Raw genomic sequence first — 21,131 nt, 5'->3', positions numbered from 1 at the left:
ATTTCCCTCCACAGATGCTGCCTGACCCACAGAGTTCCCCCTCCACCTTGCTTGTTGCTCTAGATTCCAGCATCTGTATTCTTTTGTGTCTCCACGTTTAGGGCATCTGGTTTTGCCAACAGTGTGGATATATATACACACAAAATTTACAACCTGCAGCTGAGCTGACCTTTCTTGGAAGAAGAAAGCAGGTTGATGATTTTAGCCCCAGAGCGGAGACAAGCCAACACTGGCTACGTAATTTCCAAATGTTGTAATTATAGGTTTATTTGAAAGCTTTGGCAAGTGAATAAATTCATCTTGTTACCAAATCTGGTGAGCAAACTACAGGAAATGAAATATTCTGAGGTTAATCCTTTGAACCTTGCAGTTTTAAAGCTGCGCTTATCATTTAGTGTTAATTAGAAAAAAGAATGACAAAGTCCGTGTGGATATGTGATAAAAAACCTGCCAGAAAGAAAGAGATAGCAAACTGAATATTGTGATGATTTTAGTAATCAGCCTATTATTTAAAATGAACACTTACAGTTCTTATACAATTGCTGTGCAATAATGGTGGGAGGTTATTGAAACTGATGTGTCACCTTCTGAGCTAAACTGAGCTTTTGGAAGAATATATATGTGTGTGAAGCCTTACTTTTACGAGTGTCACTACCTGGCATCCTTCAGGGCAACCGTGGACAGAAAAATGCATCCATAAAAGGAGAGAGATCTGGTCCCCTGATCGTCATTAAATTGCACAACGGCTCAGAGGCAGTGAGTAAAGCAGATCAGATGCTGGGATGCATTAAAAGGTCAACATGAAACTGAAACAGTAAGGAAACCATACAACTATAAATCATTGCTCCATCTGCACTTAGAAGTACAAGGCAAACTGTAGTGCCTTCTGCAGAAGAACACAGACAAAGGAATGTGCCTGTGCTTGAACTGGGATTAAACTCAGAACTAACCTGTCTCTGATTTATGTGGGAGTTGTCTGTGTAAATTCCAAGGTGGTCATTACATCTACAAAACCTCTGCACAGAACAGTGACCAAAATTCAGCAGCAGGTGACTTGCCTGTATGAGTGCACCTCCAGTATCTCTCAGGAAGCTCAATACCATCCAGACAAAGAAATACAATCTATTGCCATGCCGTCCATCACTCAGAATGTTAATTCCCTCCACAGTGTTTACCATCTGCAAGATGTACTGGGGTTAAAGAGCAATGGTAAGAGGTGAATGGAAACACCACTCGCAGCAGGTTCCTCTCCAAGTTGCACAGGATTCTTTCCCAGAAATATGCTGCCATTCTTTTAATGTCATTTGGTTTAAGGCAGAGGTTCCCAACTTTTTTTTTATGCCATGGAGCCTTACCTTTAATGGAGGGGTCCATGGATCCCATGTTGGGAATCCATGGTCCAAATCCTAGAGCTCCCTACCCAGCTTTACCAGTTGAACGGCAGTGGCTCACCACCACTTTTCATGGATAATTGGGGCTGGGCAATGAATGCTGACCCTGCCAGCAGCATCCTTGCCTCAAAAAATGACTGAATAAACAAAAAGAATGCCCAAGTCATTTGGATGGTGGAAGAAGCTAGAGACAATTATAAAGGAAGCCAAGGTTGCATTTGAAATTTGTGCTGGGGTCCAGAACATGTGGTCAATAATTAGGAATTCACAAACGTAGTCACAGATTTGGACATGTGTAATCTTTGTATCGTTATCTGTGGATGCAGTATCAGAGGACTGGAGGGTGGCTAATGATGTGTCTTTATTTAAGAAGGCGCTCATTACAAGCTAGATGACAAGGAGGATTGACAAGGACATGGTCTGCATCGACCTTAGCAAGGCCTTTGACAAGATCCCACATGGTAGGCTGGTCTGAAAGCAGCTAGTAGCAGAGCGTTCTTTTTCACATTGGAGATCCAGGGACCCATGGTGTGCCACAGGAATTGGTGCTGGGTTTGTGTTGTTTGTCATATACATCAACAATTTGTTTGAGAATGCAGGTGTGCATGATTAGCAAGTTTGTGGATGACAACAAAATTGGTGGACAGTGAAGGAAGTTGCCCAAAGTTATGCTAGTTTAACTGGGAAAGTGAACAAAGGAAAATAGTAGGTGGCATTTAACTTAGACAGATGAGAACTAGCTCATTTTGTCAATTCAGACTAAGGCAGGAACATACACAGTGAATAGCGGGTCTCTGAGTAAAGTTGTGCAACAGATAGCCCTTGGGGTACAAGTGCAGAGTTCTCTGAAAGTGAGGGTATATGTAGACAAACTGTTGAAGATGGCATAGTGCACACTTCCATTGTTTGGTCAGCACAGAATGCAAGAAATGGGATATGTTACAGCTGTACAAAATGTTAGTTGGACCACTTTTGGAGTTTTGTGTGGAATTCTGGTAAGTACAGTATAGAAAAGATATGATTAAGCTGAGAAATTGGGGGGCAGAAAAGATCTCAAGGATCTTGCTGGAACCTGAGCTTTTATTAGAAGGAGAGACTGCATAGGGTGGGACTGTTTTCTGAGGAGTAAAGGAGATTGAGGGGTGACTTTATAAAATCATGATGGGCTTAGTTAAGGTGAATGGTCCCAGATTAGGGAGTTTATGTTAGATAGATTCGGAGTCTAAAACTAGAGGGTATAGTTTTAAGGGAAAATGGAAAAGATTTAAAGGGAACCTGTGGGACAAGTTTTCATGCAAAAGGTAATGGATATATGGAGAGAGCTACCAGCTGAAGTGGTCAAGGCAGGTACAATTACAGCTTTTAAAAAGTGGTAGAGGCAAGTACAATTACAATATGGATAGGGAATGTTTTGAGGTATATGGGGCAAATGGGACTAACTCAGGTAGACTCCTCGATTGGCATGGACATGAAGGGCTGAAAGGCCTTCTCCATGTTGAATAACTCTCTGACGATATAAACAAACAAAAGATTAAAGTTTTAAAATATCTGATGAATTTAGTTCCTTGCATCTTTGTGTCTGAACATTTGCCTTTTGACTAGAAGTCACGATCCTTGCACAGTCAAACAGCAGACGGAAGGTGTGAAACGGAAACTGCAGTGGGGTATGGGCTGATGACTCATAGTTGACCCTGTGCCTGAGGCCCACCTTTCTTTTCATTCCCAATGCCCTCTGATTGCTTAAAGTGATCAAACACCATCAGCCTCCATCTTAAATACATTCCACAACTGAGCATCCATGGCCCTCAAGATAGAGTTCAAAAGCTATCTCCTTCCTGTGTAAATAAATTTCTCCTGGCTGATCTTTAACCTGAGACTACATTCCCAAGTTCAGACCCAAGTAGACGCCTTCTGACCCATCTATCATGTATGAAATGATGAACAGAAAAACACAGATTCTGGCTTGGATGTTATATTTTAATGTAACAAAGCAAAAAAAAAGGCAAGATAGACAGTTGCTGCATGACTGCGTCATATTTTCAAATGGAACCTATAGACATGATTGAGTTGGTTGACAATAATTCAAGCATTCTTTCCTGTTTTACTTTAACAGGTGCAGATATTGTCCAGTGGCTATTGAAGAATCTGAACATTGAAGATCAAGGTACAATTACTGAGATTCAAACTGGTAAATCCATGCACAATCCGATAAGTAGAACAAAGCATTTATTTCAAAAAGCATGACGTAACTTAAATAATTTGAAGCTGATTATTTTGTAGACCTTGATATCGCCTGAAATTTTACTTAGCTTGACTTAGCTGGTACAGCCTCTGCTAAGAGAGAACAATGCCTTTCGAGTCACTGTGTCCTTGATCTTTACCCTAGCAGTATTGCAAATGAACTGCAACATCTTGACACTTCCTCTGTTAGAAAGCCGATTGATGCACAGTGCCAAGTGGAACACATCCTTGTTGAATGGGCAGTGTAGGACAGAAGTACACTAGGTTTTGTCCAGGTTATAGACTTCTTGTTACCTCTAACATCATGAGTTGCATCATGTGCGCTGACATCCAGCATCTTGATCATTTGGCGGCTGTAAATATCAACATATCCAGCTAATGCCAACAGGCCTTATTTAGTCCTCTGCGCCTTCCTCTGCTCTCGAGTCAGAGTTATAGAGCACTACAGCATAGAAGTAGGCCATTTGGCCTATCTAGTACATGCTGAACTATTATTCTGCCTAGTCTCACTGACCTGTACCTGGACCATTGTCTTCCATGGCCCTCCCATCCATGCACTTGTCCAAACTTCTTTTATATGTTGAAATCAAACCCATATCCTCCACTTTAGCTGGAAGCTCGTTCCACACTCACACCACCCTCGGGGTGAAGAAATTCCCCCTCAGGTTCTCATTAGATTAGATTAGATCATGAGGGTGCGCAGTTCTCTTTTATTGTCATTTAGTAATGCATGCATTAAGAAATGATACAATGTTCCTCCAGTATGATATCACAAAAACACAAGACAAACCAAGACTGAAAAACTGACAAAAAACACATAATTATAACATATAGTTACAACAGTGCAAAGCAATACCGTAATCTGATAAAGAACAGACCATGGGCACGGTAAAAAAAAAGTCTCAAAGTCTCTCGAAAGTCCCATCATCTCACGCAGACGGTAGAAGGAAGAAAAATTCTCCCTGCCATGAGCTTCCAGTGCCGCAATCTTGCCGATGCAGCACCCTGGAAGCACCCGACTACAGCCGATTCTTGAGTCCATCCGAAAACTTCGAGCCTCCGACCAGCCCTCCGACACCAAGCACTGAGCACCATCTCTGCTGGGCGCTTCGACCCCGGCCCTGGCAACAGACAATAGGCAAAGCCAAGGATTTGGGGCCTTCCCCTCCGGAGATTCTCGATCGCACAGTAGCAGCGGCAGCAAAGCGGGCATTTCAGAAGTTTCTCCAGACGTTCCTCCGTGCTTCTCACGTCTGACTCCATCAAATCAGGATTGTGCCCCATATCTATTTAATAAATATAGATATCATTTCGGAGCGGCGTCGCGCCGCCATCTTCTCCTCCCCTCCCAATTAAGTATTTCATCCTAATGTTATTAAGTATATCGTTAAGTATATCACCCTTAACCTATAATCTCTAGTTCTATTCTCACCCAAACTCAGTGAAAAAAAAGCGTGCTTGCATTTAGCCTATCTGTACCCCTTAAATTTTGTATACCTCTATCAAATCTCCCCTCATTCTCCAATTCTCCAGTGATTTCCTTTATCAGGGGTGCTGGCAGCCTTTAATTAAAATGAGGGAATCTATATTCTGACTCTCTCCCCTATTGCTTCCAATTTTCTATTACCACAATGGTGCCCACTATAACACAATTAGTGAAGTTCCTGAAGCTGGAGTGTTGTCACTGCTGCGCTCCATGTCTGCGGTTCCCTGTTACCTCAGTAGTACAATCCACATCACCATTTACCAGTCATTATCCCTCATTATTCTCTCCCCTATTACATGGGTAAGCTATTTAATTTAATCCTTTCTATGTCCTTTTCCTAAGATGTACAAAGTTATTTTTTGCAGTGGAAATAGAAACTCCCGGGCCATAATTTCCAACAAAATGCAGGTTCACTCTCTGAAGACCCTTGCAGTCACTTTCCACCATTCTGAAACATCCTTCTTGTCTCCAGACCTAATGCATTTCCTTCATCACATGTTCTGGCTGTCTTTAATTGAAACGAGGAAATCTGTTTCCTGATTTCCCATGCTATTGATTCCCAACTCCCCGTGCTTAAAGTAGACTTTCAGCAAATTAGCCCTTGGGTAATGTTAGCTGAACATCTGATTTACAATGATTAGCTCCACGTCTGATTTACAATGATCAGCTCCCAGCACAACTGCACGGCTGCTGGAAGAGGGACAGATGGTGAAATTCCTGACAACAGTCCATACCCATTATCATGTGTATTCACGTGTCTAACCTTATGAGTTGGCCACACTCCCTTCTCCTTGTGGATCTGAAGGCTTGTGATTGAGCCACATGTCGGCTTTAAAGCTTACATTATAAATTGACATTCCTTTGTAACAGATATATTCTACCACCCTCCACCAGCTAAAGCTTGTAGAGGGTCTAGATTTAGGCTTTCTACAATTGCCATGGTCTAAGTTCTAAATTTCTGATTTAATTATTTTCCTTTCCTCCTTTCAGGCTGTCCATTTTCTTGACTCTTTATTGAAATTTGGTTACCTTCCCTAGTATGTCCATATAGTTCAACGTAAAATCTTTGGTAGTTGTGCTTTGGGACATTTACCCTCTGCTGAACATTGTTTACTGAAGCAAGATTGTTGAGCGGATGAAAAAAATGGAATGTTACTCCTCACTCGACACATTAAATCAAAATCCCTGTGAGCATTTTTGTTGTAGCTGCTTTTAAAACTTGTGTGGGACATTAGTAACATTATGGCACTATTTAATGGTTTTGTTTTTGCCACTAATTAGAGTGTGAACTCATGAGTAGGTATGGGATATTCCTGGTGTAAATTCATGCCATGTTTATCCACCCACAGAGCAGCAATCACTGTGCTTCAGAAATAACGTAGTCTAAAGTGCACTGCAAACTGATAAGGCAATTTATAAATGCAAGTATAGCAATATTATTAGAATCATCTTAGCTGCCTTAGCAATCTAATAGTGCTGATCAACATTCGAGTTCTGTTCATAACATGCATTACTTTAGTGACAGGTTGATTAAGTACTGAATTGAATGTAGCCTGACTAGTTAGTGGCTTATTGTTACCATGTTGTTCCAGGAAATCATCAAATAACAGCAGTTGAATAAAGACAGCAATAAAATGTAACCCACTACACCAAGGAACTTAGTACTTTTAGATCGATCTTAATCCCATTCACCATAAATGTAAAAGTGACCAGAGAGCCACCAAGTATAATTGCATTGTCTCTTTGAACAAGAAGTCCTTTGGAAATTATTTCCAGTGGAAGTTTTTGGTTATACTGCCTCGCACTCAAAATCAGTAAGACCAAAGATTGTGGACTTCGTAGGGTAAGACCAGGGAACAAGCACGAGTCTTCATAGAGTCATCAGAAGAGGAAAAAAATGAGCATTTTCATCTTCCTGGCTGTCAATATCTTTGAGGGTTTATCCTGGACCCAACATATCGATACAGCTATAAAGGCACAACAGTAGCTATATTTCATTAAGAGTTGGAGGAGATTGGAGTACGTCACCAAAGATACTCACAAATTTTTATAGAGGTACTGTGGAGAGCATTCCAACTGGCTGCATCACTGTCTAGTATGGTGGTCTACTGTAGAGGATCGAAATAAACTACAGATTTGTAAGCATAGTCAGCTCCATCATGGGCACTGGACTCTGTAGTATCTAGGACATCTTCAAGGAGCTCAAAAAAGTGGCATCCATCATTAAGGACCCCCATCACCCAGCTCATGCCTTGTTCACATTGCTACCATCAGAAGAGAGGTATAGAAGTCTGAAGGAACACACTCAACGATTCAGGAACAGTTTCTTCCCCTCTACCATCCGATTTCTGAATGGACATTGAATCCATGAACACTACCTCACAGTTCTTTTTTATTTCTATTTTTGCACTACTTATTTAATTTAACTGTTTTGATATATATGTGTGTGTGTGTGTGTGTTCTGTAATTCACCTTTATGTACAGTATATTGCATTGTACCACTGCTGCAAAGACAACAAATTTCATAATATATGTTGGTGATATTAAACCTGATTCTGATTCAAAATTTTTTTGCCATATATTTTTAAGGAACTTAAAATTCAGTCTGACAATAGATTTGATTGTAGGTGCTCTGACCACTTATACAGCATCATATCATTCAAACAGCTCTGAAAATGTTACTTGTACTACGTTAAAAAATCTGAAGTGTGGAGTGCAGAAGTATAACTTCATGGAGTATAATCTTCATGGAGTGAATACTCATACAAGGCTAGGATCTCACAGTGGCCAACCAGTCTAATTCCACTTCTCATTCCCACACTGACATGTCTGTTCACAGTCTCCTCCATTGCTTAGTTTAGGTGCAGATTAGAGAAACTACACCTTGATAGTGTCCAATCTGACAGCATGAACATTGATATTGTTAACTTTCAGTTATCTCTGTCACTTCCCTTTTTTTCTGATCTGACTGGCTCCCATCAATCAATCATTTTACTTTCCCCCATCCTCTCCATCTACCCAACACCCACAAGTTACTCCCTCTGCTCCCAACCCACCTTCCATTTATTCCATAATCCACAGTCCTCTCCTTGCAGTGAACTCGCTGCAACTGGTATTGTGGTTACTTACCTCAGGTAAATGCAGCCCTGTGCTCTATCAGAAAAGGGGATGCTATTCCTTGAGCTTGCATGGGAGCTTCCTGGGAACAATATGAGAGGCCAAAGGCTCAGAACAGACCGGAATGGAGAACTGCAACAGCAACCCAAGTTTATCTTCAGAATTTCAGGGCTTTGGGGTGTATAATTTTCCAAGAAATTTTGTTCTATTGAAAATCAAACTGTAGAAAAATCATGTTATTTCAGTCATATCATGGATAATAATCTGGATTGGATTACTAGCACATAGATAAATAGGTATTGATGTTTATGAAAGTTTCTAAGTTGATGTGTTTAAGTCAGCAAGACTCTCTGATGCAACAATATGCTGTGATTAACCTGTATGTTTCCCTGTTGACTGAATTGGGACCAGGATTGCTATTTTACCTCATAATACAAACCTTCACTGCTTCTTGTTGCACAGAGAGCTTTGAAAGAAGTCATATCAAATTACTGGTGGCACCTGTGGAATGACCTTGGTCTACCTCTTACGAAATCAGAAATCTTCTTTAATATAAATCACAAATCACAGCTTTATCCATTTGACAGTTAGCCAAGGTATAACTTTAGGAATCATTATTTCAGACAGATAGTTTCATTCAGAGACCATCTATTTAAGCATTTTCTCCAGTTCAGAAAGTTACAGTATGTGCCAAGGTATACACAATCAAAAATCAGTCCTGTACTCCTCAGTGGCTTGACCTTGCTGCACATGGGGATGAAGCAATTCATTTCAGTAAGAACAGTTCCACAGTAAGTTTCAGGCATAATAGTGGAAGGAGAATCATATACGAGCATTTCTTTCCTGCGAGATCTACCAGCAGTACAGTGTCCTCAGGACACTGCTAGTGCCAGTTTCTTTGATATTTATATGCTAAGTTCAGATTTTAATGTCATATGTGAAAAAACAAAGGGGAGAAGGCTTCCTTAATTTACAAAGAATAAATGTACATTGTACATTGGTCATAATTTGATTCATTTAAAGATTCCTAAATTGTAGCCCAGCTTTTAACAATGTTTAAAATACTCAAACTGCTTTTGTGCTTCAGGTTACTAGAAAAGTAAATGAGCAAGGTCAGAATGTTAAATTAAGTTAGAAAGCACATCTCAAAGCAAGAGCAAAATAGCAGTCACTGAAAATATTTTGAGAGGAAATTTCAAATGCAGGGAATATGTTAATGGTGCTCCCAGTGCTGTTTTGGTTCTGGAAATGCCATCCGATGTGGTGGGATCTGTTCCAAATGTTACGTTGGTAAGGGCAATGTGGAATAGGCACAGAAACATCAGGGATTGCAGAGCTAACGGGGGAGCTCAGGTCACAGGTCAAGCAACAGGGATCAAATGAGGAATAGTGAACCTCAGTCACATGGTGGATTGGGACCTTAAAGATTGGATCATGGAATTGGAAGAGGGTTATAATGTACTGAGAGGGAAACATAGAAACATAGAAAACCTACAACACCATACAGGCCCTTCGGCCCCCAAAGTTGTGCCGAACATGTCCCTACCTTAGAAATTACGTAGGGTTACCCATAGCCCTCTATTTTTCTAAGCTCCATGTACCTATCCAGAAGTCTCTTAAAAGACCCTATCGTATCCGCCTCCACCGCTGTTGCTGACAGCCCATTCCATGCACTCATCACTCTGCGTAAAAAACTTACCCCTGACATCTCCTCTGTATCTACTTCCAAGCACCTTAAACCTGTGCCCTCTTGTGGCAGCCATTTCCGCCCTGGGAAAAAGCCTCTGACTATCCACACGATCAATGCCTCTCATCATCTTATATGTGGGTCATGTTTGTGAGTGGTCAATGGCAATAGTGCAGAGTTCAGATTGCAGTCAGGCTGGAATCTAGTGACAAGAATTTTGAAAAAGATGCATGGCAAAAGTAAGTAAATAACATAAGGAATCCTATCAATAACTAGATTGATATGGTGAACCCCATGGTATTGGATATGGATATGCTTATCTCTGTTAAGTTATGCTGAAGTTGATCTCAATAGACTTAGCTTCCCAAAACAGGTTTCACTGGCTCAAAAGAAGGATATCTGTCAGAGAAGTACTTGAAGGTAGGAAAAAACTACAGAGCTATAAAGATAAGACAGCAGCGTGGGACTAGCCGAATACTCTAGCAAAGAGCTTGCATAGATTTGGTGGGCTAAGCTTCTATGCTCTAGCACTTCTGTGATTTTGTTGTCTGACCTAAGCAACAGAGAAATCTGGTAACTGCCCTCCATCAGTTGAGTGGTAACGAATGGTTAAAAGCCCAGGTCACTTTCCCAGGACCCTTTATTGCCTTCCCCTGTTATTGCCATCTGTAAATTTGCTTATGATACAACCATTGTTGGCAGCACCTCAGATGGTGACGAGAAGCTGAAATATACCAACTAGTTGAGTGCTGTCACAGCAACAACCTTGCATTCAACATCAGTAAGACCAAAGAGATGATTGTGGTTTAGAAAGGGTAAGGTGAGGGAACACAGACCAATCCTCACAGAGGGATCAGAAGTGGAAAGATAAGCAATTTCAACTACCTGGGTGTTAGTATCTCTAAGGAACCCAACATATTGATGCAGCTACAAAGAAGGCACAACCGAGATAATATTTCATTTGGAGTTTGAGGAGATATCTTATGTCACCTAAAGCACTCAGAAATTTCTACAGATGTACCATGGAGAGCATTCTAACTGGTAGCATCACCGTCTGGTATGGGTTGGGGGCTACTGCACGGGATCCAAGTAAGCTGCAGAGAGTTGTAAACTTAGTCAGCTCAGTCATGGACTCTAGTCTCCATAGTATCCAGGACATCTTCAAGGAGCGATGCATCAAGAAGGCGTTGTCCATCATTAAGGACCCCCATCACCCAGGATATGCCGTCTTCTCATTGTTACCATCAGGAAGGAGGTAAAGGAGCTTGAAGACACACACTCAACGATTCAGGAACAGCTTCTTCCCCTCTGCCATATGTTTTTTGAATGGACATTGAACCCATGAACACTACCTCACTACTTATTTTTTATTTCTTTTTTGCACAATGTATTTAATTTAACAATCTAATATATATATCCTTACTGGAATTCAGTTTTCTCTCTTTTCTATTATTATGCATTGCATTGTACTGCTGCTGCAAAGACAACAAATTTCGTGACATATGCTGGTGATATTAAACCTGATAATGATAATGGAGTTGATGGAGCTCCTTTTAAAAAAATCTTGTGAAAGCCTGAATGAATCCCTGAAGAATGTGGTAGGATAAATGGCTATTGCAATTTAGCCCCGCAGTGGTTGTGCATTAAGAGAATCAGAAAGAGTTGATTGGAATCTGAGATAGGCTAGGGTAGTGGGGAAATGAGATTGATGGGATTGCTTTGAGAGTTGGCATTGACTTGATAGGTTATGCCTATTCTCATACAGAATTTCCCATCAATTTCTCAAATTTCTTACAGTAATTTGAGAAATTGATGAAAAATACCTTGTTATATGCACTCCTCCCCTAAAGTTTGTCTCCACAATGATTGTAGTTGTTCCTCTGACAGCAGAGGAGGTTAAAGGGGGAGTTAACAAAACATTCCAAATCATAGTGTTGTGTTATTAAAAGAAATTATTGTCATAAGAGCCAGAGTTGAGATGAGAGAGTTACTTTTCAAAGATTAATTTAATATGATTTGGAATGCCCTGCCCAACAGACTGGTGGAAGCAGATTAAGCAGGAATTTATGCAAGGGACTTACAGAAGTACTGTGCAGAGCTGAGGGAAATGAGGAGGGACATGGGACTAAATGGACAGCTGTTTGAAAAAAGGTAGATAGCCACAATGGATTACAAAGCTTCCTCCTTGTTGCTTGTTGATTCTTCAGAAGATTCATTTGGCTTCCAATTGTACTCTAGATCTTAAATAAGCCAGAAAAATGGGAATCCCCATTCTGGGTATCCCTTTCATGAAAGTCAGGAAGTAGAAGCAAGAGTACACCATTCTGTTCCTTGTGCCTGCTCCATCATTCAGTAAAATTGTACCTCATCGGTTTACTTTAGTGTCACCTCTGCAATAAAAGGTCTGGTCATTGACTTCAGGAAGTGGGGTAGTGCACTTGTTCCTGTTTATGTCGGTGGTGCTGGGTTTGAGAGGGTTGAGAGCTTCGAGTTCCTTGGAGTGAACATCACCAAGAGCCGGTCCTGATTCAACCACTTTGACACCACAGCCAAGAAAGCTCACCAGTGTCTTTACTTCCTCGAGAGGCTAAATACATTTGGCAAGTCCCCTTTGACCCACACCAGCATAACCAGCATAATTTAACAGGATGCAGTACGGCTTGGTATAGTGATGTTTCACCTGTGACAGCACAAAACTGCAGTATGTTGTGGACACATCATGGGAACCAGCCTCCCCTCTGTGGACTTTGCCTGTACTTATTGCACGTTAGTAGAGCAGCAGTATAATCAACAATCTCACCCTGAACATTCTCTCTTCATCTCGCTCTCATCAGGCAGAACATACATACAAGGCTGAGTGCTTAATCCCTTGCTCTGCTTGCTTTACACTTATGACTGTGACTAAGCACAGTGACATTGCTATATTCAAGTCTGTTGACAACACCACTGTTGCAGGCTGAAGCAAGTGTGGTGATGAATCAGCTTTTAGGAGGGAGATTGAAAATCTGGCTGAGTGTTGCCATAAAAACAACATCTTACTCAATGTTAGCAAGACCAATGAGCATATTACTGACTTCAGGAGAAGGAAACCAGAGGTCCATGAGCCCAGAGTTCATTGACCAGCCCAAAGCCGCTATCAAGCTCTTCAAATCAGCTTGGTATCCAAAGCAATCTAATCTTGCACCCAGGCCAGTTAAATGGCAATAATAATAATAATTATTATTATTAATTAATTAATAAGCACTGCATATAAAAATATGTAGGGAAGAGTGCTTGAAAGTGAGTCGGTAGTTTGTGGGAACAGTTCAGTGATGGGACAAGTGAAGAAGAGTGACGTTATCCCCACTGGTTCCTGAACCTGGTGCTGTGAGTCCTGAGGCACCTGGGCCACATCCACTATTTTCTGGAGGATTTTCCATTCGAGGATATTGGTGCTTCCATACCAGGCTGTGATACAGACAGTCAATATACTCTCCACTTTCAAAGTGTTATATGTCATAGTGAATCTTCACAACTTCTAAGGAAGAATAGGCACTGTCATTCATTTTTCTTAACTGCATTTATGTGCTGGGCCCAGGTCAAGTCCTCTGAAATGATAACAACAAGGAATTTGAAATCGCTGGAACCTCTCCTCCTCCGATCTTCAGATAAGGACTTCTGCTTTTGGATATTTTCAAATTTCTGGTATGCTGCCGGATTTTTCCATAGTGAAGACTGATGCAAATATTTATTATGTTTGTCTTCCATTTCTTTGTTCCCCATAACTACTTCTCCATTTTCAGCAGACTACTGTCCACTCTAGCCTTTCTCTTATTCTTTATTTATCTGAAAACAAGAACTTTTTGTTTCATCTTTTATTGGCTCACTTCCCTTCATATTTATCTTTTCTCTCCTTTTGCTTTATTTGTTGCCCTCTGTCGGCTTTTAAAAGCTTCCTAATTGTCCAGCTTCCCATTAATTTTTGCTATTTGGTGGGAACACCAATTTGTACTGTTGGCATTTTGCATCACCTCCTGATTTATCTAACTTGAATCTTTCACAATCACTTGTGTTGCACCATTACTTTTAGGCACAATTTGGAAGTAAATCACTCAAGTGAACATATCAGTTTATCATACAGTCAGTGAACACACGGTAAAAGCAGACTGAGCATTTCGAAAGTTTAATTCAGGCAGATTTGCATTTGGACAAATAAATACTAGCTCTATTCCTTCTGACTTCAATATATTTCAAGACAATATTCATGCCTTCCCCATTTCTACATGAATCTATTTCTACACTAATCAATGCAGAATTAGCGTTGATGCAATACGCACTTAGTTAGAAGTCCAACAGCCAGAAATATTCATGTATAGCATATAATGTGTCAAAGCATAAATTATGGGAGGAAAAGGTCTGTACCAGGGAATCCCAACCTTTTGTATACCATGGACCAATACCATTAAGCGAGGGGTCCATGGACCTCTGCTCGGGAACCTCTGGTCTGTACTGTGACAGTGGATCAACTGCAATCGTCCCTGGCTCCTTCAGGTCAGTATCAAAGAGGGATGCATCCATCAAATGTAGCTGCAGATATTGCCTTTGTACGACAGTCAGTCCCACAGAGCTGGTTGTAAACCCCGTCCACAGTAATTGCTGTGGTAATCCCCAGTTTAGGGAAGCCTATATCCTTGAGCATTCTGGAAGCACCAGCTCTGCTTTTCCAAGTATTGATGGATACACTGAAGACAGCCCACTGGTGTCGTTGCGGGAATTAGCTGCTATTACTGTGAATTCTGAGAGACCTATTTTTAGATGACCCAATCTGAACTTTAGGGATCCAAAACCAGTTAAGTTGAAGGTGAGTGGAAATTTTCTTCTACCAGTTTGCAAAGCTTCTTGAAATTCACTATCCCAAAGGACAGTGGAGACTGGGTTCTTGAATCTATTTAAAGCTGAGATAGACAGACTTTTGATCTATAAAGGAACCATGTCTTATGGAGAACATGCTGAGATGTAGAGATGCGGAGATCACGTTAACCATGACCTCACTGAGTAGGTTCAAAGGGCTCTTGTGTTCACATTTCTTATGCTCTTTTGTTCACAGAGATCCTTTTGAAAATTCAGCAGCAATGAGTGGAACAGCAACAAACAATCTGCTGGAGTAACTCGGTCGGTTCAGATACATGCTGGGTTTCAACATGTAATGTTGATTATTCCTTTTCTTCCACAGATACTGCTTGCTTGCTGAGTTCCTCCAGCAGACTGTTCTGTTTCTAGGTCCAGATTCCACCATCTGCAGTCTCTGTAAGTCAGGGATTCCCAACCTTTTTTATGCATGAGCCTTACCATTAACTGAAGGAATCCGTAGACCCCAGATTGGAAACCTCTGCCCTAAGTGGAGCAGAGCCGAATTCCTGAATTCTACACAATCACCAACTAGTGTTAGTTTGTTGAAATTAGTGTGTTTTTTTTTAAACCATTCCAAGGAATCAGGAGGAGCAAGGGCACTCCTCCCCTCTCAGCAAAGGTCCCAAGTCAGCCTTCTCCCAATTACTTCATGCCTTTCCCAACCTGCTCCTCTCAGGATGTATCCAAGGACTAACCATCAGTATCAGGGCAGTCTGAAACCATGGCTTTAGAATGTCCTCTAAGGTGCTTTCTCATCAATGGCACAATTTTCATCTTCAGCACTCCTGATGCAGAACATGTCTGGGACCTCTGTTCAAGCATCTATTTCAAAGATACATAATTTCCAATCCAGTCAATTTATTGAACATAAAGTCATGACTCCATGAGTAATGGTGAGATTTTACCTTGAGCATTGCCACATTGAATGGTAATGAACATTTAATTGCACTTCCTTGGGTGACAGAGACTTACGAATAGCCAGGCAATGTGCAATCTAATTTATGCCCTGAGCAATGACCCTGTATCTTGACTAATTTCCAGAACAGTTAATCTCAACTGTTTCTGATAGACTGGCTGCCCTCTGTCCTTTATTTCAAACCATTGATTGAACTCATATTTTATATAAAATCCATCCAGTAATGATCAGAGATTGCCACATTTCTCAAGCCTGCATCTGCATACCTTTCCCAAGTAATTCACACCATTATTTTCTCCTTAGTGATACACAGGCCTTTATCTGCTAAAAAGGTAAAAAACTTCCTCAAGTTGTTTAAGTGATTACCTTTCAGTGCCAAAGGCATGCTGGCTATGTTGGCACATTGGTTGGTTGGTTGTTCGTCCAACGTCGACGTCGATGAGGACCTCGACACCATTATGATGGTGTTGAGACTAGCGTGTGATTTGGATTTAAGTGAGGGAGAGTTGCGCAGCATCAGCCTCACTCTCTCTTCCCAATTCCCATCTGGATCCAGTGGCAAGACAGAGTCTAGACGGCTGGAGATGAGACTAGGCGCAGTGGATGACCAGGACGTCTTCTGTGTCTTGTCTTGCTCTACACGTTCCATGACGCTTGAAGAGACCGCCTTCCTGACCGTTGGACCTTCCATAGGTCTCGTCCGCTCAATCCGCCGGAGTCTGTCTTCACATGCTGGGATAGACAACTCCCTATCTCACCGAGAGTTTGAGACCCGTCGGCTACCCTCACCTGGTTTAGCCGGCTTGTCGAAGCCGTTGCCCGGGGTGTGGCCACTGTCGCATGCAAACAGCTACGGGGAGCCACAGGTGAGAGCTGAGTGCCAGGTGGGGACCAAAGGTGGACTAACCGCCCTGAAAAGGACGCAACATGTTCCCCCACCGAGGTGCTACACCTCCCTGACACCCCAGACACCCATTAATGGATTACTCACTTCACACTTCTGTGGACGCAGTTGCTGCTGGAAGCCAGTGGTGACTTCCAGTTGCAAGCATAATGTGTTCGTCAGGAATGTCAGCCGGGTGCTTCTCGTGCTACTGTTACAACTGTTCTTCAGCACTTTATTGACGGTCATGTCTGCCTGATCATCAGACATTGCAGGCTGAATCTGACTGTACAGCAAAAACCCTACAGAAGACCTCTCCTCCCCAGTTTGAATATACAAATGGAAAATAACATACTATGTAGAACACATGCAAAAAATGGTGGTGGAACTTAGGAAGTCAGACAAGAAATAGAGAGAAATAAACAGTGAATGTTTCAGGCTGAGAGCCTTCTCCAGGATTGGAAAGCAAGGGGGCAAAAACTAGAATATGAAGAGACTATATAGAGAATAAGTTCTTTGATTGCCATCAAACATTGTGAACAGTGAACTAGATTGTATTGAGTCCATTGTTTAGGAACCTGAGTCTATGATTTGCATACACAATTCCAAGAGGAGGTGCTCAGCATGCCATTTTGATAAAGAGGTTTGAACATATGACCTTATAATTGCTGGTGGCAGACAGGGCAAACAGAACATGAAGTTGTACCAAGTATTGGTTAGGTTGTGTTCAGAATATTGTGTGCAGTTGCAGTTATTACACTCTTGAGGGACATGGTGCAGAAAAAGATTCACAAGGATGCTGCCTTAATTGAAGGTCTTGCGTTCTCGGGATAGTTTGGAGAGACTCAGTCTCTTTTACCTGGAGTGAAGGAGGCTTAGAGTGACATAATATAGGTGTACAAAATGATAAGAGGCATAAATAGGTAGATAGTCAGTGTCTGTTTCCCATAGCAGGGGTGTCTGAAACAAGAGGGTATCATTTAAAATGAGAAGAAGGAGGTTTGAAGAGGATCAAGGCGGTAAGTATTTTACACAAGGAGCAGGTGATAATTTGGAATGAGCTGCCAGAGGAGGTGTTAGAGGCAAGAGGAGTAGAAATATTCAATAGGCATCTTGACATGTATTTGAATGAGCAGGGCGAGATTTGGGATTGCTACAACTAGGTCCAAAGGTCAGCATAGACATTGTAGGTGGAAGGGTCTGTTTCTATTCTGAAGAATTTCCATGAAGTGAACTTCCCACTGTTAAGCCCTGACCTACTAAATAATTCCAAAATTTTCTGTTTTTATTTTAAATAATGACATGAAACTGTATGTAATCTGATTTAACACCAGTGCAGCCAATTCCAGATGCAGACAACACTCTGTGTTAACCTGCTTCAGCTACATACTACATTAAGGAGCCTGACATTTCACTCTCTTCAGCCACCATTTCTACAGTCCACCAGCCACCAACATTATTTAAAGAGTTGATCGACTAATGATTATTTACTAGATTATCTCTCCCTGGTCCTAGCACCAGTGCACATGATTTGGAAGATGTTATAAGAGGATAAAGTTTAAGTAGTTCACAGAGAGTGACTGGATTTGTACTGAGAAAGGATCTTTGTCTATGAAGAGAATTTTCTGAAAAGTGTGGGTCAAACCTATGGGGTTTCCACCAGGAAATGTGCATGACTGCAAGAATGAGATGTGGCCATGTTGAGGAGGACAAGGAGCCAGAAAGAGAAGAAGAGAAGCAGGCTTCTTACCCGAGAAGCCATTGGATCGCTAAAGATTAATAACATGTTACTTCAGCCTCAGTGAGGAACAATGCATATGAGATGCACTAAAGATACTCTGTCTGAAAACCTTCTAATGCTGTAGCATCAATAGCCACCCTTGTTTGAAAAAAAATGCCAGTGAGTGCTTGGCGAGAGTTGGTACAATCGCCCTATCTGTTGTGATGGTGAGGTCAAACATGGGGATTACAAGGCTTGGTATATTGATAGGGATCAATGGTAGGTTAGTGAGGTCGTTGGGATACTGGAGCAGGGAAGGAGGTGAAAAGAGTAATGAACACAGACGTTAGTGCAAAAGTATAAATTGAAGATGAGACAACTCACTTGTGTCAGAATGTAAACACTCTGTCCCTGGAATTTCACTCTTCCTGAAAGTACAGAACTATAGATGTGCTTTAGTACTCTCTCTACTGTAGATCCAAACAGGTATTGCATGGAATGAGCATCTTCTCCTCACCATTCCCTTGAGCATGACTTGTTTTTGTTCAGTTCTATAGTTTCTGATTAGGTCAATAGTTTGGGAGGATTTGGGATCATAATCATGATTTGCAACAGGAGATGTAATCTGGTGCCTTTAAACCTGGACATGAACATAATTACATTCAATAACCAATAAATTGTGGTTACATATTTAGGCTTTTAATATATTTTAATTTGAATTTTAATATATTATTATAGGTATTAGTATTATAATATATATACTCAGTGGCCACTTTATTAGGTACAGGAGTGGAATCCAGTGTGGTCTCCTGTTGCTGTAGCCCATCCCCTTCAAGGTTCAATGTGTTGTGCATTTAGAGATGCTCTTCTGCATACCACTGTTGCAACACACTGTTATTTGAGTTACTATCACCTCCCTGTCAACTTGAACCAGTCTGGCCATTCTCCTCTGACCTCTCTCATTAACAAAGCAATTTCACCCACAGAACTGCTGCTCACTGGATGTTTGTTGTTTTTTTTATGAACCATTCTCTGTAAACTAAAGACTATTGTGCATGAAAATCCAGGCAATCAGTAGTTTCGGAGATTCTCAAACTACCCCATCTGACACCAACAATCATTCCACAGTCAAAGTCAGTTGGATCACATTTCTTCCCCATTCTGATGTTTGATCCGAACAACAACTAAACCTTTTGACCATGTCTGCATGCTTTCATGCATTGAGATGCTGCCACATGATTGGGTGACTATAGTTTTTGCATTAGCAAACTGGTGTACATGTTTACCTAATAAAGTGTAGACTGAGTGTAACTTCTTTAACTTTCCCAGTTCCCCCAGCTGAGACAGGCAATATGGATTGGGATCAGTCCAATGAGAATCAGGTTCATTATCACTGACGTATAGTATGCCGTGAAGTTTGTTGCTTTTTTGCAGCAGTACAGTGCAAGACATAAAAATTGCTGCAAGTTACAATAGATAGTAGTACAAAAGAAGAATAGTGAGACAGTGCTGATGTGTTATCTATCATTTGGAAATCTGATAGCAGAGGAGGAGAAGAACCTATTCTTAAAATGATAGGTGTGGATTTTCACTTACTGTATCTCCTCCTTTATGGTAGTAATGAGAAGAGGGACTGGCTCTGATGGTGAGGATCCTTAATTATGAATGGCACCTTTTTGACACACTGCTTCTTGAAGATGACCTAAACAGTGGGGAAAGTTGCCTCCTTGATAGAGCTGACCGAGCCTACAATCCGACACAGCCTCTGTCAATCCTGCACATTGGAACCTCCTTACCAGACGCTGATGCAATTATTGAGAATGCTCTCCACTGTATATCTGTAAAAACTTACCTTGCTCTTTGGTGGCATACCAAATCTCCTCACACTCTGAATGAAGTAGAGTTGCTGGCATGTTTTTTTCATGACTGCAGCAACGTGTTCAGCCCAGGATAGATCCTCTGAGACGTTGACGATCAGGAACTTGAAGCAGTCGAGCCTTTCCACAGCTGACCCCTCAGTGAGTGATGTTTTGAGTCTGTGTGGCTCTGTTTCCTCTCGGCCAAATCTTGTTGAATCACGGAAGCATCACAAGTCCATGGTATTTGATCCTTTATTTCTGTAATAGTGTTAGGGTTGCCAACTGTCCCGTATTAGCCGGGATATTGGGCTAAATTGGTTTGTCCCATACAGAACCGCCCTTGTCCAATATTTCCCCCACTAAGGTAGAGCGTTCCTATGAAACCTTTCGTGCCGAAATGGCGTAAAGCGAAGAAGCAATTACTATTAATTTATATGGGAAAAATTTTTGAGCGTTCCCAGACCCAGAAAATAACCTATCAAATCATACCAAATAACACATAAAACCTATAATAACACTAACATATAGTAAAAGCAGGAATGATATGATAAATACACAGCCTATATAAAGTAGGAATAATGTATGTACAGTGTAGTCAGGAAGATTAAGCCAAAATCGATTTGTAGAAAAAATCAGCAGGTACACGCATGCGCACACAGGTGCCCATGCAAGGCTTCATGGTTATGGTAGTCTTTCTCGGGGTAAACACAAGTGTCCCATATTTGACTGCTACTTTTGTCCCTTATTTGGGAGTGAGAAAGTTGGCAACTCTAAATAGTGTACTTATCTGGTTAGTCATGTGGATCTTTATAATATGAGTTAATCATTATTGCTTTAATTACTTTCTAATTGCATCTGTTGCACAGATGTATTGCCATTGTTTAGAAATGACATCTAATTTCTTTGTGTCTGCCTCTGATTTACTCACACTGATTTCTTGA

The 21,131-nt window shown here is 41.2% G+C and overlaps 1 protein-coding gene across 2 annotated transcripts in view; it reads left to right on the top strand.

The window, feature by feature from the left end:
- The window catches only part of LOC134350422 (regulator of G-protein signaling 7), a 514,008-nt gene that overhangs the window by 365,054 nt on the left and 127,823 nt on the right, over positions 1-21,131 (top strand). The window contains exon 4 of one of the 2 annotated variants that reach the window (XM_063055597.1): positions 3,505-3,579. In XM_063055597.1, coding sequence (XP_062911667.1) covers positions 3,505-3,579 — 75 coding nt within the window. The remainder of the gene's footprint in view (positions 1-3,504; positions 3,580-21,131) is intronic. The other variant, XM_063055598.1, reaches the window with a different exon arrangement.

The sequence above is a fragment of the Mobula hypostoma genome, chromosome 8, assembly GCF_963921235.1.
Source record: "Mobula hypostoma chromosome 8, sMobHyp1.1, whole genome shotgun sequence".
In the NCBI taxonomy this organism is placed as follows: Eukaryota; Metazoa; Chordata; class Chondrichthyes; order Myliobatiformes; family Myliobatidae; genus Mobula; species Mobula hypostoma.
Note: the sequence above shows the minus strand (reverse complement) of the source record. Positions and strands in the feature narration are given on the sequence as shown.